Below are 26,460 nucleotides of genomic sequence, written 5' to 3'. Positions count from 1 at the left end.
TCCCGCGTGGCCCCGGCCCGGCTGCCCGCGGCGCTGCCCCGCGCCGCGCGCCCGCTCCGCTTCCGGGGACCCGGGGCCCGCGCCCCCGGATCCTTTTCCTCCGCGCGGCCTTCCAGCCGCTCTGCCCCCGGCCTGCAGAGATGCCTCGGGTCGTCGTGACCGAAGTGCGGGACCGGCGCGTGGCGGTGTTGAACGTCGTTCCGTTGGCATCAGCCGTCGGTCAGCCCGTCCAGAGCCCTGTGCGGGGCCTTCGTTTCCTCAGGCGGATAACGGGAGGATGCCGGAGCCGAGGGGCGGTGGGAGGGAGGCGGGGACGGGAGCATCCTGCCGTGCCGCCAGCAGCCCGGGGGCCGCGTGCTGTGGGTGCCGGCACGAAGCTCCGCCGTCCGTCAGCACGGGAGCTGCGGTTCTGGTGCAGCAGCAGGAGCTCAGCGCAGCCCTGCAGAGAGCGGTCCGGCAGCACGGGAGGAAGATGACGGCCTGGAGCGCGAGTGCCTCAGCAGTGTCTGCAGCCTGCGAGGAGCCGAGCCGGGCTGGGGAGAGGAAGGTGTGGGAGTCCCGGGGAGGGACGCGCGATGGCAGCGTTATTGGCAGGATCAGCTGCTTCCTCCACCGCTCCCGACGCCGAGCACTGGTTTCCTTTGAGAAGCAGCCCACTGTCACATCTGTGGGGTTCCGCAGGACACACAGGCATGGGGTAAGTTTAGGTTGGATATCAGGACAAACTTCTGTGCGGAACTTCTACAGCCGTGGGTGGGATCCCCCTGAGCTCCCCTTCTCCAGGCTGAGCAGCCCCCTCTCTCTCAGCCTCTTGTCATGGCAGAGGTGTTCCAGTCCCTTCACCATCTTGGTAGCCCTGCGTTGGACTCTTTCCAGCATGTCCAGCTGTCTCCTGTACTGGGAGCCCAGAGCTGGACGCTGTTCTCCAGCTGCAGCCTCCCCAGTGCCGAGCAGAGCAAAAGGAATGGTGCAGAATACTGGTCCTTACCTGCTACAAGAGAAGTCAGGACTAGGGCTATGATGGGAGCGCATTGCTTTATGATTGACGTGGAGAACTGCTAGGAAGAAGGCCTGGTGGGCCTGAACACAGATGCCGGGTGGTCCAGCTTTTGTTTCACTGGAAACCAGGTACTCCGTGGGCAGCAATATGGAGATATGTTCTCCATGCAGTTGTGCCCCCGTGGCTTCTTTCTGATATGCTTGGGAAGTCCCACTAGAACAGGCTGCCGTGTGAGACAGAAGTGAGAGAGAAGCATCAGTTGTGTGGGTGGAGTTTTACTATCTCTGTGTTCACATCTTTCATGTTTGTCTTCTTTTTTTTTTCCAGTTCAACTCTGCGTGCGTCGGTCTGCCTTTGCTAAATCCTTTTCTTGTGGCCTTAGGCAACAATCGAGGGGGTCTCAAGTTTCAGCGCTGAGCAAGAAGCGCAGGCTCTCAGGAAGGCCATGAAGGGCTTTGCTAAGTTGATCTCCCTCCATGGTCAACTTTTATTTTTTCCCCAGCACTGCGAATGGCTGCTCTGGTGGTTTGATAGAGGGAAGCATAGCTGCTTGCACTGCTCTGCTGCACAACTGCCCTAAAAATTGTTGGAAAGTGGAAACAGAACTGCCCTTCGTGTCCCGAAATGCAGCTGCTCTGGTGGCGTGGGTCCTGGCAGCTTTGTGTGCATCGATGTAGTCCTGGAGCTGTTGAGAGCTGGCTGTGTGAGGGACTGGAGGTGGCACAAGACCAGAGGGCACTTCTGATCCTTGTGCAAGCATCCTGACTAGCTTCCATTTGTTTCTTGCAGGCACGGATGAAGATGCCATCACTGACGTCTTGACCAAACTAAATGTTTCCCAGCGTCAGCAAGTTCTGATCACCTCTAAGAGCACTACTGGCAGGGTGGGTGGTCTGCAGAGATGCATGAACGTGGTTGTGTCACTTGGGCGCAAAGTGAAAAACGACCCAATCTCTACAAGAGAAAGGTCGGCAGAGACTTCACCTGACCAAGGTTGTTTTGTTCTTGTTCAGTTCAGAGCAGTTGTTGATGCAAGGAGGGTTGGAGCCTGAAGAGGAGTGCTGAACAGCTCAGTTCCTCTGTCCTCAAAGGCCGTCCCTTCTGCCAACTCCTTTCTCCTCTTTGCCTTCTAGGATTTGATTGATGACTTGAAGTCGGAGCTGAGTGGGAATTTTGAGAGGGTGATCATTGGGGTGATGACTCCCACCACCATGTATGACGTGCACGAACTAAGGAGGGCTGTGAAGGTTTGGAAATCTTCCTTTTGTATTGCTTAAGTTCTGGCCAAGGACTTACTGCTTTGTTATGCATGTCTTCTCTCTCTTAAAGAAACCTGGTTGCACGTCACAAGCAGGTGCTGGTATCTTAAGTCTTGCCTTGGTGATTCCCTAGGGAGCAGGAGCAGATGAAGGTTGCCCAATGGAAATTCTGGCTTTTCGCACCAATGGAGAGATTTGTGGCATTAATGAGAACTACAAGCTTCGTAAGGAGTGCAAAAGGCTCTCTTGTCAGTTTCTTCCTGTCTGCGCTTCTTAATTGGAGGCTGTAGCAGTAATGATGATGGCTGGAGTGCTGCAGTGCTGCTGGGAGCCCTGGGCACAGTTCTGTACTTAGCTAGGTTACAGCTGGCAAATGTTGTGGGCAGCACCCAGGTGGTGGCCCTGCTCCTAACGGGTGCTGTGTGTGTGTTCTTGCTGGAATATGGCTGCTCCCTTGAGGATGGCATCGTATCTGACACATCTCCCATGTTTCGAAGGGTCCTCGTGTCCCTCGCAATGGTGAGCCAAGCTGAGGGGAGAAGGGGGTGAATGTTCAGAGCTGTGGGCACAGCTCTGCACTCAGTGGTGAGGAGCTCCAGGCTGGCTTTTTCTCACCCTGTGTGTCCCATGACCTCAAACCCAGCCTCTCCGGGGAGGGAACTCTGACTCTGGGTGTGCATGAGTGCTGTGGGCTCTTCTTTAAATGTCCCAGTAAAGTGGGTTGCTGCTCGTTTCAGAAGGAAGCCCAAAGTACATCTGAGCTGCATTTCATTTGTAAGCTAGTGTTCCCTTTGAAGGACTCCATTATCCATCCCCAGCAGCTTTTCATGAGTGGGGAATTCTCAGGAGTTGCTTCCAGTAGATGCTCTGGTGAACTGAGTCTTCTATCCTTGTGTCTTTGCAGGGAAACAGAGATGAAGGAATGTATGTGGATGATGCCCATGCTCAGCAAGATGCTCAGGTGCGTAGTAATGTGCTTCCCAATCTATTCTTGTGCAGGTGATGCGTGGTGAAGAGAAGCCAGCCTGTGAAATGGAAATAATGTTTTTAGCCTTGTTTGCAAGTCTCTAATGAGAGGTCTCTCGACAGGCTGGCTACTTGGCAGGGGCAATGAGATTTTGGCTGTGGGTTGCCGTGCCTGGTAGGTGCTTGTTGGAAAATATCCGTGATCTAGACAAGTACGTGCCAGCAGTGCTCTAGCTGCAAGGGATTTAAGATCTCCTGTACGCCCAGTCTTCTCCATGAGCCTTACTTTGTCACCCCTAATGTCTTGAAGTGCCTGTACGAAGCGGGGGAGAAGAAGTGGGGAACAGATGAGGTGCAGTTCCGTGTACAGAGGATGGACATAAACAGGTATCACCTAGTGAGAGGTAGGACCCCTGCACAGTGTCCTGGGTTTTTCTTTCCTTCCTTGTTTGTGTGTGATGCTTTTGTAGGAGCTCTGTAGCTGTCCAGTAGATGTGAACTCTTCTGAGGCAGCAGGTGTCCTAGAGAGAGCCCCATTGCATCCATTCCATTCTGGCTGTTTTATTCCCTCCTGAGACTGAAAGGGACTTGAGAAACCTAAGTCCAACTGGCTGCAGCTCCAGCATGGAAAGCAGAGATCATGAAGTGTGACTGCCATTGGGGCAGGGGGGAGAGGAGCTAAGAAACTTGATTGGCAGCACAAAGCAGCAGGTCTTGAAAATGGTACTAGCTGTGGTCGGCCAATTTGCAAGACTGTTAGCAGTGAAAATGAATTATTTCTGTGGGGCGATCCTGATTTAGCTGAGAGTGCTGCAGGGATGAAAGAATGTTCATGCAGTATACGAGGAGCTTGTTGCAAAGCGGTCCTTTGAATCTCTGTGACTTTCTGCCATAGTTTTTGATGGTACAGAGGCATTGCTAACAAGGACATAACAGCATTAAATCTGAGATGGTAGGCAGTTATTCAATAGATTGTTTAGTTCTTGTTCAGCCTGTGCTTTTTGTTGTTGTCTGTCTGCTATTCAGCTCAGAATACAGAACTATTGTATTTCTCATAAATGCTTAGCACTCAAATATGGAAGTGCTTCACAGGCATTAATTTTTGTACCTAACAAGTTTTACTATGAAGCCGCGAGTGTCTTCATCATTATTTAGCACAATAATTGCAGCAGTACAACAACCAACCTTATAAAAAATATTACATGCATTATTTTTTTTTAGCTCATCAAGGAAAGGGTTCTGTGAATCTTTACCTACACCTAGATCTACTGTGCAGTATACAAGATGGATACTCATCTGAAATATCTAGTGCTGTATCTATATGCAAAGTGTCAACCTAAATTTTTGGCTTTACAAAATTCTGATGACTATATTTTGCAGTAGATACATTTACAGCCTAGTTGTTTCTTCATTTCTTTTTATTTTCAGTACTTGAATGTATTATAGGATTCTATATGGGTTTATTTGTGTGGCAAAGATCACCTTTCTTTGTTTACTGCTCCAAGGTACTCGTTTTATTGAAAATTACTCATGAAGATTTATGATGTTTCTCTGAAAATGCTGAAAATAACTAAATGGCAATCTTCAACATTTACCATTAGAAAACAAATGGTTTGTGCATGAGATGAAAAGACAATAAAATCTGTTATGTTAACAGATAGATATCATTTACTTTTAAGCAGAGTACTATGAAATCTTTTACCAAGAGGTACAAAATTACAAAAGAAGCACTGAATTTACTTCAGTCATTTTTAAATTTTACTTGAGAGTCTGTCACGGAGTTATCTAGATCAACGTGTGCCCTCGACAGGGGGCAGCAAGCCCATAGGCCCCCTGGCCCAAAAACAGGACGGAAAAGGGGGAAGGGAAGGGAGATGGGAGCTGGGCCCAGAAACCAGAACAGCAGCAACAATCTAAGGAGGAAAACTTAATTTTACTAAACATGATATCGGAATGCAAGATAACACAATATAATATAATATAATTGAAATTGAGGCTAATAAATCAAATAAGAGAGAGAGAGTGTCCGAAACTAAAAGGCCTACTTTGAACTGAAGGCACACGGTTGGGGAGCAGACCCACACACTGCTAGGCAGTGAGCAAGAGAGCCAGAGAGCAAGATCCCATGACTCCCTCCCATGGCTTATCTTCCTCTCTGAACATGAAGTCCCCTGGGATGTGTAGTTCTTCCTTTCTTCTGAGAACCAGGCATCCAGAAAGATGTCAGTCCACGGAACTGGAGTATTAACTCTTTAATTACCCGTGCTTTACATGATGTTTGGTGTGGAATACCGATAACAAAATTATAAAACCATGACAGAGTACTGTGTTTTGTACTTTTTTGACTTCCAAAGTCAAAAAAGAGCTGATTTTGCTGTGGGAGGTAACTATGGTTAGGAGAGAAACTGTGTGCTCATTTTCCAGAAGGTAGTACATAAAAAATAAAGAAAGATCTTTGTATTCCTGGAAATTTGAGAAATTGGAGGGTCTGCTGTAGGAAATAGGATATATCAGTGTTTCTGTTTACAAGACAGTGACTGCTGTTTGTAATCTGTTAGAGGATGGGTATCTTGTCACAGAACAACCCTTTTGGACATCTTTATAAATGTTTTAGTAACTGAGCAATGGATCAGTGATGCAAAATACTTTCTTATCTAGCAGCAGCTCTTATCTGAATTTACTGTATCTATTGTGGAGAAAGCACGAGGTTCCAGTGCTACAGTGTTTGTGTTGTGAGCACTACAAAACTTTTTAAAACCACTGTTCATTTGCTCAGTATCAAAGAAAACATTTTAACCAAACTTAAGTGCTAACTAGTCACTCGGAGGTCTTCACTACCTAAAATTTTCCTTCATAACAGAATCTTTACAGTGTATGAGATAGAAATAATAAAATAATTTTCTTATTCTTTCCCTTAGGCATTTCCTGGAAACACAAACTCTGATAGTGTGGTCCGACATGATTTGCAACACCCAGTCATTGCTCGCTATGTACGTATAGTTCCTTTAGATTGGAATGGAGAAGGCCAAATTGGGTTAAGAATTGAGGTCTACGGTTGCTCCTACTGTAAGTTTTTCCATTATATTCCTTTAAAAAAAAAAAATGTAAATAGAAACTGTCTTTGAATTTCAGATTAAATCTGAATCTCAAGTGCTTTTTGCTAAAATGCATGAAGATATTCCAGGATTACTAATTGTAATAACTGGAGCTTAATTTAATATTTACTGTATCCTTTATTCTGAGTTTCTAGTTAGCTCTTCTATAGGAAATACAGCATTAGAATTAGTAAGAGTGCTTTGAAATCACTACTTTTGATCTTCAAAATTGTTTTTGCAGAAGACTTGAATAGACCAGTTGAGGAAAAGATAGCATTCAGATACATTTCATGCTGGGTCTTGAGAGGGAAACAAGACATAATTCATTGCCTGATGACAAAGATAAAAATAAAACAAGTAAAAATTCAATTGAAGAAGCTCATCTTGTCTAAATATGACATGTTTTTCAGAGATTTTTCCTTTAATATTTGAGTATAACTTTAGAATCTCTTCTAAAAAAAAAAACGAGATGAGCAATGGTGCAAGTGGTTAAGAGCACAACAGATCAAGTTTTAAGAAAAGCAAGTGTAGTTTCTAAATACCATTCCTTGAATTTGATCCTGTGGGTGCTTACGTGAAGTCCACATGCCTGCAAACTGTAAATGTCTGATGTCCTATTTCTATGCAAATTTAGTACAGTATTCTTGTAGGTGTTTTAGGGGAAATAAATACTTGAGATTTATCTTAAAAAAAAAAAAAAAAAAAAAAAAAGTTAGAACAAGTTAAGAAGCACCTATCTTGAAGACTCTTCCATTGACATCAAGTGATTTAAGGCCTATTGAAACACTTTGTCATGGTAACTAGCAATTATGTTAATTAACTAGCAAAAATATCTTGTGATTTCTGTTGTTTTGACTTGGCTATGTGCTTTCATTAAACACTATTGAGAATCACATTCTGGTATTATTTTTCCTATTTCCATGCAAAGAATTAAAGCCTCATTTTAAAATTTAGATTAAACTTAGATAATTTTTTAACAGCTGAAATAACTTAGCTGAAAAATCAAATCAAACTTGCTGCGGTGTTGGTAGGGCTGTGCTGGGGGAATTCATGGGTGTTGGATACGTTTGTAAGAAAACACATTGTATGTGTTATCTGAGGAACTGTAGGTTATCCTACAACAAGTTGGTTCTTGTTCAAAAAGGTAGTGATCATCTGAAGTATTAGGTAGCACTGTGTACAAGGCTCTTAATGAACCAAATTTGCCATCACTCTATTAAAATATTTTATATGCTGTTTTAAGTGTAGCCAACACTATAACATGGTTGATTTCACATCATGATTACATTTTTTTACATTTAAGTATATCTACTTTGAATACAAATACAAGTATATGGAGACAGAAACCAACTTTTTTTTTTTAATCCAACACTTTTTTAAACAACAACAAAAAAAAGAAAATATTTTTAAGTTGTAGGTTTTTTTTTTTGTTTTTTTTTTAGCCAAAAATATTTACAAGCAAAAGGTTTTAGGTTTTTGTTTTGTTTCCTTTTTTTTTTTTTTTTAATTAAATTGATATCTAATGCACTGTAAGCACGTTACAAGATGAATTTGGAGTCTGAAACTAAATGTGAGGAAAAGCATAGTTGGCTAACAAAATGAAAAGTTGTCTGCTTGAAAGACTGCATATTTCTGGAGAAAAATAAAACACATCTATCAAGGAAATAATGAATCAACTAAAAAAATACTGATAAAATTTGTCTTCACAGACAACTGAAGTAAGAAACCTAACCTTTTGTTTTCCTCGAAGAGAAGCATTGAACTGCTAGTATTATAAGTTATTTCAGTATTTTGTTAATGACATTAATAATAATGTTTTACATTTATATGTCTATAGGAACTTTTTTTTTCTTTCTCCTCCCAAACAAACAAAACAAACAAAACAAAGAAACAAAAAAACCCTCTCCTAAAATACTGTTAGATTTTAGAAGCAGGAATCAGGCTGTCCTTGAGTCAGTATGCTGAAACCAGTAGACAGCAGCAGCGCAGTTGAGAAGAAAAGTTCACTGTCTTATGACTTCTTGGAAAAACAGAATAATGTTTGAGAGTTCCAAACTTGTTTTCAAATGCATTATTTGGAGCAACTTATGTAAAGTTACATTGTTCCATAGATATGGAATTCAGCAGGAGCAAAGTTTTTAGCCCTATAATTAGTATTGTATATTGAAGCATTGTCATTAACCAGTGAGATTTGCAGATTAATCCTGCTGTCAGTGAAGAAACTGACTGTATAGATAAGTAGCAATTTTTTAAGCCTGATTAAAACATGGGCATCTAATCCAATTTGTGAAAATTTTTGAAACATTACCTAAAGCAAAAGGTTGCTTAATACCTTACAATCATATATTTTTCTTCAAGTTTGTAGGTTTATATTGAATGCAGTCTTTTATTTAGAGAATATTTGAGAACATATTTCAGATGTAGAACTTGCACATTTTCTCATAGTAAAGGTTTAATTGGAAAGTCATAAACTTAGTGCTTAAGAAAAATATTTCATTGCACAATACAGCAATCTGGTTATTAGTCTCAGAGTATTAAGAACTCTCATTAAACCACATATTGAAATACGTGGTCATTAATTGCCATATTGATTTGTTCTTATTTTTCTTGAGTATGCTGATAAAATACACATTATTTTTTGTGTGTCAGAAATGGAAACTACATTCTTCCTTACACAGCAATGTGAATTAAAAAAAAGGTTCAACTTTAAAAGAGAATTAGAGATGACATCTATTCCCTAGAGAAGTTTGTAAAATTACAAAATATTTCCTTTCAAGGTGCTCTTATTCATTTAATTATTTGCTTGCCTTCTTGCTTTGAGATTTTTCTATGTTTGAAACTGCAGATGAGATCTGCGACGTTACTTTCTAATAGATCTCTCGGAAGTCACAAAAATTAATTAATTAATTAATTAATTAATTAATTAATTAAAGGCTCCCTCTACAGTAAGATTGAAAATGTTCTTTACATTTCTCTCTGTGAATAAGTGCTGATGTCAAATTTAGAAAAGATTTTAACTGTGTGGGAAGAGAAGCAAACAAAATATTTAACATTAAAAAAAAATATACTGTAGTCAACGGGAGTTGTAGCTTTCATTTTAAAATCATAGAATGACTTATGTTGGAAGGGATTTTAAATATCATGTAGTTCCAATGCCCTCACATGAACATAGTTATCAACCACTAGATCAGGTTGCCCAGGGCCTGATCCAGACTGGCACTGAATGCCTCTAGGGAAAAAGCATCTGCATCTTCTCTGGGCAACCTTTTCCAGTCCTTTACCACAGTGAATAAAAAATTTCCTCCTATCATCTAACCTAAATCTCCTTTCTTTTAATTTAAAACCATTCTTGCCCGTTCTCACTAATAGACCATGAAAAAAGTTGGTTTTCTGCCAGTTCATAAACTCCTCTGAAGTATTGGAAGGTCGCAATGAGGTCTCCCCAGAAAAACAATCCTCCTCTCCAGTATAAACAAGCCCAACTTCCTGAACCTCACGGGAGAGGTGCTCCAGCCCTCTGATCATCTTTGTGGCTGCCCTCTGGACTGATTCCAACAGCTCCACATCTTCACTGTCTTCAGGGCCTAAGACCTGGGCACAGTATTTCAGGTGTGACTTCACAAAAACAGAACTGAGGGGGACAACTTCTTCCTGTTACCCAGTTGGCTGCCCTTCTTTTGAGGCAGTCCAGTATACTGTTGGCCTTCCAAATTGCAAGTGCACAATGCTGGCTCACATCCAGCTCTTTATCCACTAGGACCCCCAAGTTCTACTTGACAGAGCTGCTCTCATTGAGTACTTCTCCCAGTCTGTTCACATATCTGAGATTGCTCCAACCCAAGTGGCAACACCTTACATTTTGGTTTGATGAATCTCATTTGATTTTACATGAGCCCGCTTTTCAAGCTGTTCCAGGCGATTACAGATATGGAGTGAAGCTGTGCAGAGAGAAAATTAGAAAAACCAAAGCCCAGTTAGAACTGAGCTTGGTCATTAAGATAAAAGACAACAACAAATATTTCTATAAATATATCAACAGCAAGAGGAGGGCTAGAGAGAACCTCCATGACTTGTTGGACACCGAGGGCAGCATGGTGACCAAGGATCAGGATAAAGCTGAGGTATTAAGTGCTTTCTTTGCCTCAGTCTTTAATAGTAAGACTTGTTACTCCCTGGGAACACAGCCTCCTGCACTGGTAGATAGGGATGGGGAACAGAATAGGCCCTGCATAATCCACGATGAGATGGTTTTGGACTTGCTCCAGAAGCTGAATGCTCAAAAGTCCATGGAGTCAGATGGATTGCATCTAGAGTGCTGAAGGAGTTAGTGGATGTGGTTTCCAAGCCACTCTTCATCATCCTTCAGCAGTCCTGGCTAACCGGGGATGTCACAGTGGACTGGAGACTGGCAAATGTGACACCCATCTTCAAAAAGGACGGAAAGATGATCCTGGTAGCTCCAGGTCTATCAGTCTCGCCTCAGTACCAGGGAAGATTATGGAACAGATAATCTCAGGAGACATAATGGACCAATTAAAAGTCAACCAAGGGATCAGGCCTAGTAAGTATGGGTTTACAAATGGTAGATCATGTTTGGCAAACCTGATTTCATTCTATGACAAGGTGAGCCATTTAGTGGATGAAGGTAAGGCTGTCGATGTGATCTACCCGGACTTCAGTAAAGACTTTGACACTGTCCCTCACAACATTCTCATGGAGAAGGTGGCTGCCCATAGCTTGAATGGATGTATGCTCTGCTGGGTGAAACACTGGCTGGATGGCCAAGCCCAAAGAATTGTGATCAATGGAGTTGAATGTAGTTGGCGGCTGGTCATGAGCAGTGTCCCCCAGGGTTCAGTACAGGGGCCGCTTCTATTTAACATCTTTATTAACAATCTTGATGAGGGGATTGAGTGCACCCTCAGTAAGTTTGCAGTCTACACCAAATTGAGAGGGAGTGTTGATCTGCCAGAGGGGAGAAAGGTGCTACAGAAGGTCCTGGATAAACTGGATTGATGGGCCAAGGTGAACCGTGTGAGATTCAATAGTGTCAAGTGTCAGGTCCTGCATTTTGGTCACAACAACCCCAGGCAACCCTATAGGCTTGGGAAGGAGTGGCTGAAAAGTTGCCTGTCAGAAAGGGACCCTGGTATATTGATGGACAGTCAGCTGAATACGAGCCAGCAGTGTGCCCGGGTGGCCAAGAAGGCCAGTGGCATCCTGGCTTGGATCAGGAATGGTGTGGTGAGCAGGACTAGGGAAGTAATTTGGCCCCTGTACTCAGCACTGGTGAGGCCTCACCTCGAGTACTGTGTTCAGTTTTGGGCACCTCAATACAGAAAGGACATGGGGTGCGAGCAGGTCCAAAGAAGGGCTGCAAGGCTTGTGAAGGGCTTGGAAAATGTGCCGTATGAGGAGCGACTGAAGGAATTGGGCTGTTTAGTCTGGGGAAAAGGAGTCTGAAGAGAGACCTTATTACTCTCTTCCAGTACCTGACAGGTGCTTACAGCAAGTGCAGGGTTGGTTTCTTCTCACTGGTGACAGGATGACGGAAAATGGTCTCAAGTTGTGCCAGAGTAAGTTTAAGCTGGATATCAGGAAAAGCTTCTTTACAGAAAGGGTTGTTAAGCACTGGAATAGGCTCCCCAGAGGCAGGGTTGAGTCACCTTTCCTGAATGTGTTTAAAAACCATTTGTTTACTGTGCTCAGAGACATTATTTAGCAGAGGGTTGTTAGAATTAGGGTAAGTTTGGTTAGGTTGTGGTTGGACTTGATGGTCTCTGAGGTCTTTTCCAACCTGAGCACTTCTATGGTCAGGCATAGTCTATCCTTGATGAAGCTGTGTTGGCATTCTTGAATCACCCCCCTCCCCTTTCTTGCACATGCCTTAGAGTAGATTCATGGAGGTTCTGCTCTGTGATCTTCCCTGGCACAGGTAAGGCTCACTGGTCGATAGTCTCCCAGATTTTCCTTTCTCCCTTTATTAAAAATGGGAGTGATGATTCCTTTTTCCACTTGCCAGGACCTTCACCTGACAGCCATGAATATTCAGAAATGATTTAGAGTAGCTTGGCAACCACATCAGTCAGTTAGTTCAGGACTCTGAGATACATGTTGTCCAGCTCCAGAGACTTGTCCATATTTAGTGTCATAAGGCAGTGTCAGACTTGCTCTTTTCTGACAGTATAGGAGGCATTTTGCCCCCCATCCCCTTTGTAGAGTTTCAGGTACATATAATATATTTAATACACTCAAAAGAGGGGAAAGGATCTTTACATTTGCAGTGACATAATTTAGCAGAAAGCAAGCCATAGGAAAAATTTATCAAAAAGCAAGTCATAGGAAAGAAAGTAATGTTACAGAAGGCAAAGTATCCACTGAATTCATTAATGCAAAGCTGATGGAATATTTATATTCAAGCTCTTTTTGAGACAGAGAGTAAAGAGACATGATAGATAGATGTCTCTCGTCATGTTCCCATTTATGAATTTTTTAGACAATCAGCAAATTCAAGGCATCTGGAGGCTATGACAACTACAATATATATTGTATTTTATCACTGATTTTTGAAGTTCATAATAAGCTCCTGCAGAATCATTGCCATACGAATAGTTCCTTCAATCACAATACTGCAGCAGATTAATGCATACAAAACAAACAAACAAACAAACAAACAACAACAAAAAAAACAGTAGCATTCCTATTGAACAGTCTTTGACAGCACTTTTTAAGATAAGAAGGAGAGAAAAGAAGAAAAATAAACAAGTCAGACCTTATCGTTTTATGAAGAAATGAACATTTTTTATGGAGATTATTTACTCCTTAGATAGTACAGTGAACAAAATCTTGGTCATGTGAATATTTACAAGAGAAAAAAAAATTAGACTTGGAGGTGCTGTTAAGGCTTAAGCCATAAGTATTTGAAAGGAATATTTACAATAACTGTTTTGAAAATATTGAAGTGCTAAAAATTAGAGCTTGAACAGATTTTGACAAGTTAATCCTATTTGCCTGTAGTGACTTTAAGTGAAACCATTGTTCCTCTTCACTATTAATTCCACATTCATCAGCTGTATTCATCATTAGAAAAATTTCTGTGATACTTGTAATTTCCTTTGCCATTGTCATGCTATTGCTACCAACTATTCATATCTCCATCACTCTCTCCTATGGTTGCCATATGTACTTCACAGAAACTCCATTCTCTCCAAAACTATATATTACATCAAAATATCACAGGGAATATTTAAAGTAGATAAGAAAGCCACTATTTAACTTGTGTGGAACCTAACCAATTTTCTTTTGTCCAGTGCCACTAGATAGATATAGTGGACATTTTGTTTCATCAGCCTATGCTCACAAACAAACGATCAAAAAACTGATGAAGTGTCTTGATGGCCACTGGAACTCCCTATGCTGAATGAACTATATGTCCATATGTATGTAAACATATGAATACATATTTATTCTTTTACACTTTTTTTTTCCACCTAAATTGTGAAGATACTTATGTGGTCTCATAATCCATGTAAATGGTTCTTTGCCAACCTCTCATAATATTTTATTACTCATAATAATAATGTTCACTAAACTGTCTTAATGAAAAGATGGACTTCTATGACCATAGAAGTGATGGAACTGCATAAAAATATTAAATGATAGATAGGAAGAAACATTTTGAAGCATATGTTTTGTCTAATCATGTTCTCATATTTGTAGCAACTGTATTAAATCATTGTAATTAAAATTGTTTTTCATTTTGGAGAAAAAAAGAATCACAGATTTGAGAAAATTATCAGCAGTCACTGTAAACTTAGTAGCTTTGTTTGTGACAGTGAATAGAACACTTAAGAGTTATCCGAAGCATCCAACCCTCTTTTTCTCTGTTTCTCTTTAGATATTTTTATTCTGGATATTTCTACAATTTCTATGTAATTGATTTTCAGCCAGCATAGTCACAGTTCAACATCTGCAAGCATAGCTTGGTATTTACTTTTTCTGATATTACAGGTGCATGTCTCAGTACTTGTATTAAAACAGTGGAGAGTGAGGGAAATGAACTGTGAAAACATTTGAAGATCTCTTTGAAAACATGCTCTGTTTGAAAGCTTAATTCTTTTCTAATGTACTCTCTAGCATGTTTTTTTTTTTTCTTTTTTTTTTTCTTATTTGTTTTTACATAGAGGGGACTTCTTATCTTGAAGATCATAAAAATTGGTGATTTTCCTCATTTGCTCCATGGTACTCCTCAAACAGTAGAGTTTTGCAGATTTAGGATCAAAAATAACTTTTTTTTTTTTTTTTATAAGTATTTAAAGTGTGGGTTGTTTACCTACTCCCCAGGAAGAAATAGTTGTGATTGTTTCTTTGCAAGTGTTTGTTATTCTGGTATGAAAGTAAGTGAGAACAGACTTCAGCTAATTTCTTATCTCTAGTGGTTAACAGTAATAGGTATGGGTCTATTTTGGTTCTGGCTGTGTCCAGCACAGGGCACCCCAGACACACACAGCAGCCCAGCAGGCCCTGTCATCAACTCAGCACCTAAGAATGGTACAATTTTTAAATGAAATATTAAAATTTAACATATATTTTTCATTCTTTTAACATATATTTAGTCTGATACAAAAAATGTTTTATTTTTGTATCAACTTCTTGAAACCACAGCAAATTGAGCAGTCCATTATTTTTAAATGTCTAGCTGTAGTGAAGTTACTGGTGGATATTCTCAGGCACCACAGGTTTGTGATCTGCAACAGCAATGTGTATCCCATACAAGTACATTTGTTATGCATCAGTGGATGCATAATCAAAGTCAGATTTAAAAAAAATCTATTTTACATGCATACATATCCCACCAAAATGTTCAGTTGCATACTCAAACATTTTTCAATTACACTTGAACACTTTTTTAAATCATTCAGCATTTCCTTTAGAAGAGTATGTATTGCTAGTTCATTTTTAAAAGATTTTTTAAGGTTTTTTGATGGAATACTGTATAATCAATGAATGTACAGATGTTATAACAGAATCACTGAATGGCCAGGGTTGGAAGGGACCTCAAGGATTGTGGATCGCCAACCTCCCTGCACATGCAGGGCCACCAACCTCCCCATTTAATGCTAGACCAGGCTACCCAGGGCCTCATAAAATCTGGCCTTGAACACATTCAGAGATGGGGCATCCACAACCCCTCTAGGCAGCTGTTCCAACACCTCACCACTCTCTCTGTAAAGAACTTCCCCCTGACATCCAACTTAAATCTTCCCTCCCTCAACTTCAAACCATTTCCCCTCGTCCTGCCATTATCTACCCTTTCAAAGAGTTGACTCCCCTCCTCTTTGTAGACTCTCTTTAGGTACCGGAATGCTGCTAAGAGGTCACCCTGCAGCCTTCTTTTCTCCAGGCTGAACAAGCCCAACTCCCTCAGCCTGTCCTCACAGGGGACGTGTTCCATCCCTCTGATCATCTTTGTGGCCCTCCTTCAGAAAAATTGATTTAGAAATACTAAATTTTTTTTTATGGGACACTTGGACTTTGTTTATCTTTTAGAAAGTCACAATAAATTAAATAAGATTTAAATACATTCCCTTAAATATTTTCTTTGCTCTGAAAGTAATGCTTCCCATTTATCAAATTGTATCATCATAATCTTATATAATATAGTTTCCATTTAAATAGAATAAGTTCTAAGCTACAGAAGATTATTTTTCAATGTAGTCACCATGACTAGCTATGCATTTTTGGTGGTGATTGAAGAAGGGCTTGTATGCTGCGCGTATTGTTTAAAAAAAAAAAAAAAAAGCCTGGAGCAGCAGATTTGATCCACTATTACTGTCACCACTGCTGAAACACACCACCTAACACACTATGCTAACACTGACTGTTAAATCTCTGTGAATATTCATCAAGTATTGAAGAATGTCAATGGATGCTGTTTTTTCCACATGGAGGAATTCAGTTATATCTTTGTTTCATGTGCACTTCTGTGTCAGATATAATTTTCACAGACTGCCACTATGCTGCCATCATGGCAACAAAATCTAGTGGGATATTGGTGGGAACGTTCAATCTCTACTGTTATACTACTGATGTCTACCTCTGATATCATGGGCCAACAAAATAAAATAGAAGGCATTGCTTTCAGAGCAGCCTTTGCATGAGAAATCTATAAATCTTTCCTTTTCACATAAGTGCTTATGTAACTTCTAGATTAGAAAATTATTTTAATAAAGGAACCTCAAACTTTTAGAAGAATGTATGTAATTAGCGAGTTCTGAAAATAAATATATTTTTTTACATTATTAATTGTTTTCAGCATTTATTTTTCCAAACAGAACTTCATATTTCTGTATTGGTTGCTGGAAAAAGAATTATTGCTTAATTCCTTGCATGGTAACATCTCTATTTTTCTTTTTCAGAAACTTGAAGAGTGGATTTTTAATTCTTTCAATATAAACATGTTCTTACTTCCTTTCTTCCTTCGTTTTCTCTCTCCTTATTTTTCGTTATTTCTCATGGTACATAGTTGCCCTTTTGGTTCTAAGTATATTGAACAACTTGAGAGAATAACTTTATAAAACTATAGCTATAAAAAAGTTCTTTGTTACCTAAAAGATCGCATCCCTGGATGTGTTTAAAAACCATTTGGATGTGCTGCTCAGATAGATGATTTAGCAGAGGCTATTTAGGGTAGTCAGGTTAGGTCGTTGGACTCAATGATCTTTAATGTCTTTTCCAACCTGAGTGATTCTGTGATTCTATTTGTTTAGCCGCAGCTGGCATTTATGTAGCATGCTTTTATTTACGGATGCTCTTGCTTAGTGATGCATGTATAAGTGTGTCTGTCCCCCCATCACTTTACCCCTGTGTACATTCTCTTCAGGTAGAGAGAAAAGCGGTGATTCTGTTTCCTATGAAGACTAAATTGCAAACAATCATACAGACTGTTACTGAACTAAAGAAAACTGAGTTAGTTGTGTTGTTTTTGGTGACATCAGTGTTGCCATGGTACCAGAGGATCTCAACGCACCCCTTTTGCTTGGGTACTTCTTATATTTTTTTCTATGCCTTGTATAGATGCAGAAAATTGTACCATTGAACTGTCCACTGGACTAATGGGGTAAGTGGGACAGCTGTCCCTTCACCGCTGCTTCATAGCTTCTCTTCTTTGACTCGTTTCCTGAGGAAAGCCTCTGAACGGAATACAACTTGCAAGCATTGGTTGTTGGTTCTTTAGGTTAGATTCAGTGAAGCTTACTTATATCTGGTTAATCTGGGGAGGATTGAGATCCTCTGTATCTCTGTCACCTGTTCCACGTTTGAGCACCCTCACAGTGAGAGCCTTTTCATTCTACTAAGTGTCACCCTGGGTAGGGACACATTTCACTAGATGAGGTTACTCTAAAGTGCCATTTAACTGGACCTGGAGCTCTTCCACTGATGCATCCACAGCTTCTCTGGGCAGCTTGTTACACTGCCTCAACAGCCTCATAGTGACAGATTTCTACCTTAATTCTAATCTAAATATATCTTTGAATTTAAATTGTCCCCATTCTCCTGTCACTAGAGATCATCAGAAAAAGTCTTTCTCCATCTTTCTTAAGCCCACTGTATGTATCAAAAGGCTACAATAAATCATCTCCAAAGCCTTGTCCAAGCTAAAATCTCACAGCTTTTCTTCAGAGGAGGGGAGTTACATTCAGCTAGATTGAGTCAAGGTTAGATATCATGGGGAAGACAGAGACCCCCATGCTTTCTGGGAACGCATCCTCATGGGGACAGTCTTTTTCTCCCAGCTGGAAGATGTCCATGCTGCAGCATGTGTCTGGTGCCGCTTGTGCTCCTGTCACTGAGCACCTGTGAGAAAAGCCAGGCTTCATGATCTTCCACAATCCCAGTAAGCATCTGTAGGTAACACTCACTTTTTTTAATACTGATTGTAGGCAGTTCCCTCAGCCTTTGCTGCGACTGCTGGGTGCCCTGGACTCTCACCAGCCCTGGCTGAGCTCTTGCTCCATGTGGCAATGTCTTTTTCATACCAGGGTCACCAGGTAGGGACTTAAGAATCCCCATGCAGATTCTCAAGGTCCAAAAGGGGGGAAAAAATAGAGAGAGAAATATGTGTTGTTTTTGTTGTTTTTGTGAGTTCGTTTTCTTAAGTATTACTCATTTTTTATTTATTGAATCAATTGTTCAATATGCCTCATCTTGAAAAGATGACCTTCATGCTGAACTTCAGGCTGCTTCATGTCAGAACCAAAGTCATCTTCTCCACATGAGTAGCCACTTCTGTAACTTGTTTGACACATTCTCAGGGCCCCAGTCAGCTCAGGTCCTTCTGCTGGATTCCTTCTGTTGTCCTGGCACAGCAGCTCAGAGAATGCTGGTCTCTGCCTTCCCCTATTCCTGAGGACTTGGGGAAGAAGAAATGACAGATTTTGGCAAGGGAAAAGGATGGAGATGCGAAGGATGGTCTCACAGGAGCTTTTGTTGTCAAAAGAATTACCAGGAATGGCCATGTGAGCCTGCAAGGTGGTACTGGAGTTGGGACTCCGCCAGCTAGTGGTAAACTTATGGGATGGATAGTTTGGTGCCAAGACAGAGGTGGCCATCTGGGGAGAGGTGGACAGGACCCTGCCTGGCCACCAGAGCACACAGCTAGTTTGAGCTGAAGGGGAAATACTTTGTCCAGTAAAGATCCCAGTAAATCCTGGGAAAGCATCCTTCAGGAATAATATTGCAATATTTTTTGGAATTTTGAATACTTCTTTCTTTCCAGACTTTTTCTGATAATTTGAAAATTTTACACCAATCTATATAAGTCGATAATTATTAAACTTGCTTTTAGCTTTTACATTATACAGTTTTTAATTTTTTACTTGTAAATTTACTTTCCCTCTTAAAAGCTCAAAACATATCCTGACTGTGTTTTATCAAAAAATATATAAACAGGTAATTTCTCTAAAATTAGAAATCTGTTACTCAATTTTCAGGCACATAAGAAGCTGGCTTATCTACAATGTATCTTTCAATTTTAATGGATGTTTGTGAGTCAAAGAATCAGTGGGATCGTATCTAAAGTATGCTTCTGCATAATCTTCACACATTAGCATTAAAAATAATCCTTATACATACCTAGGTGCAATTTTCCTTGATTTTTTTTTTTTTTTTTTTAAGAGAACAACAGTAGTTCACAGCTTGAAGCAAGCACAATATTAAAAATCATAAAATAAAATTACAATAGTTTTTCTTAACATTGTTTCTAATAAGTTGCATAACTCATCAGAAGATATAAAAATCTTCACGTGGAAGATACATTTATTCAGTATATTCTATCATTGCTGTTTCAAAGTGTATTAGTTACTGTAAGCTTTCAGGTATTATTTATTTTTTCCCCTCAAGATTTAGCTTTTTGACCTCAAACATTAGTGAAAGATGCAGTCAGGATTAGCAGGTTCTAAACTGTATTGACTTTCAGGGAAAAAAAAAGCACAGAAGTTTCTGTTCAGATTCTATCTGAAGAGACTGCTGATCAGTTCTTTATTAGAAAAATTTCCATTTTTAGTGAACTTTTGTCATAGGAAATACAGACAAAAATAATAGCTATTTAATAATATATTACAAACTACCAAAATAAAAACATCAGAAGAAAGCTAGAAATTACTTCATCAAAACTTACTATAGGAAGTAGTGAAATTGAAGTAAAGTAATTGAAATTAAAGTAATTGAAAAATTCCTTCTTCAAGTCCATACCTCTCCAATTTTGAGATAGGGATGTGATGAGGGACCATGTCAAAGGCTTTGAAGAAGTCGAGGTAAATGACATCGTCCTTCCTCTGTCCAGTGATACCGTCACTCCATTATAGAAGGCCATCAGATTGGTCAGGCAAGATCTGCCCTTTGTGATGCTGTGCTGGCTGTCTCTGATCACCTCTTTATCTTGTAGGTGCCTTCGCATGGTTCCTACTCTATGATCTTCCCAGGTACAGAGGTGAGGATCACCAGCATGTAGTTCCCTGGGAATTTTTCAATGGATTAAGAACTGGTTGGCTGGACATGATCTGTGGTTCTGTGTCAGGGTGAAGGCCGGTCACAAGTGGTGTCCCACAAGGGTCAGTCTTGGGAACGGGGCTCTTCAACATCTTTGTCAATGGTCTGGCCAATGGCATCAAATGCATCCTCAGCAAGTTAGCAGGTGACACGAAGCTGAGCAGTGCAGTTGATACATTGGAGGGAAGGGAAACCATCCAGAGGGACCAGAACAGGCTGGAGAAGTCAGCCCCTGAGAATCTAATGAGGTTGCACTTAGGCTGGGACAACTCCAGGTATTTATAAGGGCAGGAGGAAGACCACCTTGAGAGCAGCCTGCAGAGAAGGACTTGGGGGTACTGGCAGATGAGAAGCTAGACATGAACCATCAGTGTACATTTGCAGCCCAGAGGGCCAACTATGTTCTGGGCTGCATTAAAAGAGGAGTGTCTAGCAGGGAGAGGGAGGTGATTGTTCCCGTCTACTCAGCTCTTGTGAGGCCCCATCTGGAGTACTGCATCCACACCTAGGGCCCTCAGCACAAGAAAGACACAGAGCTCTTGGAACAGGTCCTGATAGGGCTGCTAAGATCAGAGGACCAGAGCACCTCTTGTATAAAGAAAGAAAGGCTGAAGGAATTGGGCTTGTTTAACTTGGAGAAGAGAAAGCTCCAGAAAGACCTCATTGTGGCCTCCAAATACTTGAAGGGAGCTTATAAACAGGAAGGGAAAGACTGTTTACATGGGTGTATAGTGATAGAACAAAGGGGGATGGTCTTAAACTGAAACAGAGGAGATTTAGGTTAGAGGTTAGGAGGAAGCTTTTCACTCAGATGGCGGTAACACACTTGAACAGGTTGCCCAAGGAGGTTGTGGATGCCCCATCCCTGGAGGCATTCAAGGCCAGGCTGAATGTGGCTCTGGGCAACCTGGTCTGCTGGTTGGCAAACCTACCCGTGACAGCAGGGTTGAAACTAGATGATCATTATGGTCCTTTCCAACCCAGGCCAGTCCATGATTATATGTAAGCAATGCTCACCTTTAATCACCAGTGCAACACAATATGAACTTCTAGGAAAAAATAAATAAATTCTATTCCCCCATTATCAGAGAAGGGATCCTGTTGCCCCTTCACTACAGCCAATTTTAGTGAGGTTTGAACAGTCCCTACTTTCAGCATTCTTTACTTCATTCTTCCCCCCCTCGTTCCCTTTTCAAGCTTTTCTCCCTTTTGATTTCTTTCTTTTCCACTTTCTTCTTAAGAGTTCTTCTTGCTTTCCTTTCCTCTTGGCCTTTAATAAAAAGAATTTTCCTATCTAGATGTTATCATGCTTTTTTTTTTTTCTCTCCATTAAGGTAGGAATAATCTTGTCTATAAATAGTGATAAGCATTTTCAGCATCACAGTGCATGTGTAGGCTTGTTCAGTCAAGAAATCAGACGATAGGACCAGCAGAATATATATTAACAGATAATTAATCTACTTCCTATAGTAAGTTTTGATGAAAACGCAGTTTTCTGCGTTCCCAGAAAGCATGGGGGTCTCTGTCTTCCCCATGATATCTAACCTTGACTCAATCTAGCTGAATGTAACTCCCCTCCTCTGAAGAAAAGCTCTGGGCAACATGTTCCAGTACTCTGTAACCCTCATTGTGAAGAAGTTCTTTCGCTTATTGGTTCGTAACTTCCTATGCTCAACTTTATGGCCATTTCCCCTTGTTCTGTCCCCATGGACTGCTGAAAAGAGGTTGGCCATGTCCCTTTGACTCCCACACTTAAGATATTTATAGACATTAATAAGATCCCCTCTCAGTCTTCTTTTCTCAAGGCTGAAAAGATTCAGGTTACCTAGCCTTTCCTCATAGGGGAGACTCTCCAGGTCACTTGTGGTCCTCTGCTGGACTATCTCCAGGAGATCCCTGCATTTTTTTGTACTGGGAAGCCCAGACCTGGATAGAGTACTCCAGGTGAGGCCTGACCAGAGCAGAGCAGAGGGGGAAGATCACCTCCCTGGACCTTCTGGCCATGCTCTTTTCAATGAACTCATTGGCCTTCTTGGTCATCAGAGCAGTATGTTCATAATATATTGTTTATGTGCTTAAATTTTCATAATGATATTTTGGTGCCCGTGATTAATAACAACAAGAAAATACTCTACATGTGTGGAATATGGTAGCCCAGCGAGAGGCTCTTTGATACATTTTACGTGTTTGAAAGATAGATGCTTTTAAAGGATAGATTCATGGTTAATGCTTTTTAGTCGTACAGAATTAGTATATGCATTAGTGCCCATACAGCAGCATAAGGCTCACATAATATGTTAAGAAAAGAATGCTGAAAGTGAAGATCCTCACTCTAAAAATGTTTTAATCTAAAAAGTATGTCAGATGAAATGGAGTTAATGTAAGTGAAAAAAGTGAGAAAAATTTCACCTAAGATTGCCAGCAATCATTAGTACAGAACCTTTATATTTTTAATCCCAGTGAAATGTTTTGTAAGAAGTGTGCAGAGTTGATCGTGTAGAAGCCATTGGCAATTTTGAAATATGTGTGAATGGTAAATTTCCTATGAATATTGTTGGCTTGATTTCAGATATATTCACAAGCATTTCTCTGGAAAGTACACTGCTATTCTGTCCAATGTAAATTCACTGACACCTGCTCTTAGCAGGAATTTTTTAGTAATTCAAGGCAGTAACGTTTATCAAAGTAGCTAAATTAGCTGTTATGAAATCACTGTTGAGTTTTTGTGAATGAGCACCTCTATGCACTATTCTACTTCTATTCTAGCACTTTTCAGACACTAACATAGGTAATAGACTAATGAGGCAGGGGAACCTGCGAATCCAAGCCCTGGGAAAAGGAAAAGGGGAAAAGGTAGGGAGATGGGTCTAAAAACAGCACAGTGGCAATGATCTGAGGAGAAACAAACTAATTTACTAAATAAGATATCAGAATGCAAGATAACATACTATAATGCAATATAATATAACGTAATTAGAATTGAAGCTAATAACTAAAGTGAGAGTGTCTGAAAAATAGAAGCCTTACTCTAATTAAGCTGAGGTGATATGGCTGGGAGCAGAGATGAGCCAGAAAATCAAAAAAGGGAAGTCAAGAGATCTACGAATGGTTTTTATCTTTCCCACTGAGCAGAAATGGTAACAGAACAGTGAGCAGTCCTCTGGGGGATATAGTTCTTCTTCTCTTCTAAAACAGGTACCCCGAAGTATCTACTATGCATGGAACAGGAGCATTAATGCTTTAACATGTACTACATGGTGTTATGATGTGGAATACTGAGAACAAAAATCTAAAACCATGACATATAGTTACACTTCCGTCACCAGAAAAAAGAGGAAATAGGGAAGTTCTGGAGTCTGAGTCTAATTCAAAATTGTTTGTAATTAATTAAATGAATTATTTTGGAATTCAAAAAGGAATCTCTTTTACAGATTTTGTTCACTGACCAAAATTTACAAAATTCTTCAAGTAGACACAAGTATAGGGCAAAAAATATCTGAACAAGCCTACCCAAGTCTAATAAGGTAATAAGACTGTGGGTGGTGACTTATTTTCCTTTGAGATTTGGAATTGGGGTCACTTTTGTCACCAGATTTTTTAACACCTTCTTCGAGATATTCTGATTTATTGTTCTTCAGAGGAAAACTGCTTAAATGTGGCATCACAGAAATATATTGGATTAAGGGCTAATACATTTTCCTAGCCAGATGAAAGTGGTGTTGTATTTTTAACATGTCAATAGTGCTTATCCATATCTCAGGAAATCCAACAGTGGAGAAATCAGGTTTAAAGTAATTAGATTTATATTTCTTATTTAAATGCATATATTTATTTTCAATATTGTCAGTTACTTTTTTCCTATCTTACCACGTTTTTGTCTCTCTTCCTCTTTTCCTGTCTCTCTCGTGCACTAATATATAAACAAATATATAAACATATATGTATACACTTATATACTGTCTCTTTCCTATTAATGGTAGTTAGTTTAGTGACTAAGGATGAAAAATATTGTATATTTACGCTTCAATTATAGGAACAATATGTTTTACTGTCTAAGTACCATTTCTTGTCATGGTTATTATCGTGATATTAAATAGCTGAGAGTCATTGTAGAAGGAACATAAGTCATTACCATCTTTCTATACATAATGACTCTTAAACATAATTGCTATGTAATCTTTAGGTGAATTATTATATTGAATTACTATATAGGCCAGTGCACATGCTGGTAGCTTAGCTAGGAATAAAAGAAAGCTACTCAATCAAAGATTAGTCCTGTTTCTTTTTTAATTGAATGATTTCAAAGCATAATATTCAGGGCCGTGTTTTAGAAATATGTGATACTTTTACTTGACTCTGTTAAAGTGTGTGATATTAATTTATGTAAATTGATAATGAAACGAACATAACTGCATGACTGAAAGACTGATCCAGGTATGAAAAGGATACTTGTATTTCATGAGCTACATATTGAGAACCCACAAACCCACAAAAATCTAGTCAAAGTCTTGATTAGAATGTGAGTCACATGCTTGACAGTCAAGGTAACTTATGCTGATGTTACAAAGAGATACCAGCTGATCTTAGGGGAAAGGTGATATGTTCTACATAGGGGACTTTACAAACAGCAGAAAATTAAATTCTTTCCTTTGACCTCCTTCATAGGATGCGAAGTCAATGCAGTATTTATTTCAAATATTCCTTTCATACGCATCAAAAAAGTACTACTGATTGATCCTCAGAGGCAGAATTACAATCTGTGACTGTCCTCAAACATGCTTATATGTCCTTCTACTTGAATGTGAAAGCTGTTCTCCTTCCTAGGAAAATGAAGACAGTTCTAAGCACCTGGTCTTAAGTAGCTTAAGAAAAAGAAAGAAAACAATATAATGAACATAAGATAATGGAAGGTAGGTTTATTTGTTTGTTTGTTTTAAAGTAAATAATCTGATTTCATGCTTCTGTTTCTTTTGAAGCTTTATTATTTCAGGAGGTTTTTGTTCCTTTGGAAGAGATACTATTCCTCTGTGATTTCCCTGTAGTTCTATTCATGTTTATATGAAACAAAGTACTCCAAAATTCAGAAAGTCTTCTAGGTCAAATGCCCCTGAATAGATCTTAGCATCTGAAATAGGAGGACTTCTGTATCTTAGCAAAATAGATTAAGATGTAAATATCATTTAATAACCAGAAAAAGAAAAGAGCAATAGAGAAGAATGACAAGATTTTGATAGAGTGATTTAAATACATCTTTTCCTTACAAAGAAAATGATTTAATCATTTACTGTTATATCATTGAAGCGAAGTGAGAGATTTCTAAAGACTGTTAGATGTTCTGGAACTAGAATCAGAATGAGCTACGTTCATTCCAGTAAAGATAATCTCTTCTTTGATATGTATTGTGTGGATGTTTCAAAGCATTCCTCTTTCCCTGTTCATAATGAAGTTGTTGTCCATGAAGTGCCTTCCTTTCATAAGCAATTCACTCTGCTTCTTTTTGATGTTCCTGTTCAATAAGAACTTGCTCTCTTTCAAAATGCTCTCATTCCATCCTTTCCCTCTAGATTTTACCTTTCTATTTCTAATTGCTCCCTTTCTCTTTGCAAGCATTCTTCTGGCTCATACATTATTTGTACACATTCTCTCTCATGACACTCCCTTTCAGCAATTTCTGTATTCTTTCAGAGTTCAAGAGCTCACTGTATTCTCTCCAGCAGAACCATGTGTTCTTGCAATCTCTTTTCCTTCATCTTTCCAAAAGACAAGATATCCTCTCTACTCATGTATTCTCTAAACTACACTTTATCTTGAATAATACACTCTTTGTTCCTCTACATCTGTGGTTTATTAAACCTTTCCCTTCTAACTGCCCTAGTGTGGCCTTGATTTCCTTTTGTTTAATCTAAAACTACAACTCAAGCTTTTACCACTTCAGGTTTTCTTCAGGTTTTCTTTTTTAGTTGTTTCTTGATTAGGACCATTATCACTCTTTCTCATCTTTACCCTCTGTTTTCTCGAGTTCTTAAGTTTGTTTTGTTTTATTTTTGTTTGTTGTTGTTGTGGTTGTTTTTCCAAATTTCCTGGATTGCTT

At 39.8% G+C, this 26,460-nt stretch overlaps 1 protein-coding gene across 21 annotated transcripts; it reads left to right on the top strand.

Moving 5' to 3' along the window:
• Window positions 1-15: 15 nt before the first annotated feature.
• On the top strand, window positions 16-25,794 carry LOC149913198 (annexin A4-like). Of its 21 annotated transcripts, none has more exons than XR_016461373.1 (7): window positions 16-1,703; window positions 1,790-1,884; window positions 2,134-2,247; window positions 3,164-3,220; window positions 3,536-3,612; window positions 6,144-6,291; window positions 25,194-25,794. XR_016461373.1 is itself a non-coding variant. In XM_090130365.1 (6 exons), exons 1-6 carry the CDS (start codon window positions 1,625-1,627, stop codon window positions 15,673-15,675), a joined length of 504 nt encoding a protein of 167 aa, XP_089986491.1. In that variant the 5' UTR covers window positions 16-1,624; the 3' UTR covers window positions 15,676-18,529. The 21 variants fall into 21 exon arrangements, 11 of the variants coding, with proteins under 11 accessions (XP_089986491.1, XP_089986488.1, XP_089986490.1 ...); XR_016461371.1 differs by lacking the exon at window positions 25,194-25,794 and adding an exon at window positions 15,665-18,530; XR_016461372.1 differs by lacking the exon at window positions 25,194-25,794 and adding an exon at window positions 6,562-7,721.
• Window positions 25,795-26,460: the final 666 nt, after the last annotated feature.

This window comes from Phasianus colchicus, chromosome 40 (genome assembly GCF_987193195.1).
Source record: "Phasianus colchicus chromosome 40, bPhaCol1.hap1.1, whole genome shotgun sequence".
Classification (NCBI taxonomy): Eukaryota; Metazoa; Chordata; class Aves; order Galliformes; family Phasianidae; genus Phasianus; species Phasianus colchicus.
Note: the sequence above shows the minus strand (reverse complement) of the source record. Positions and strands in the feature narration are given on the sequence as shown.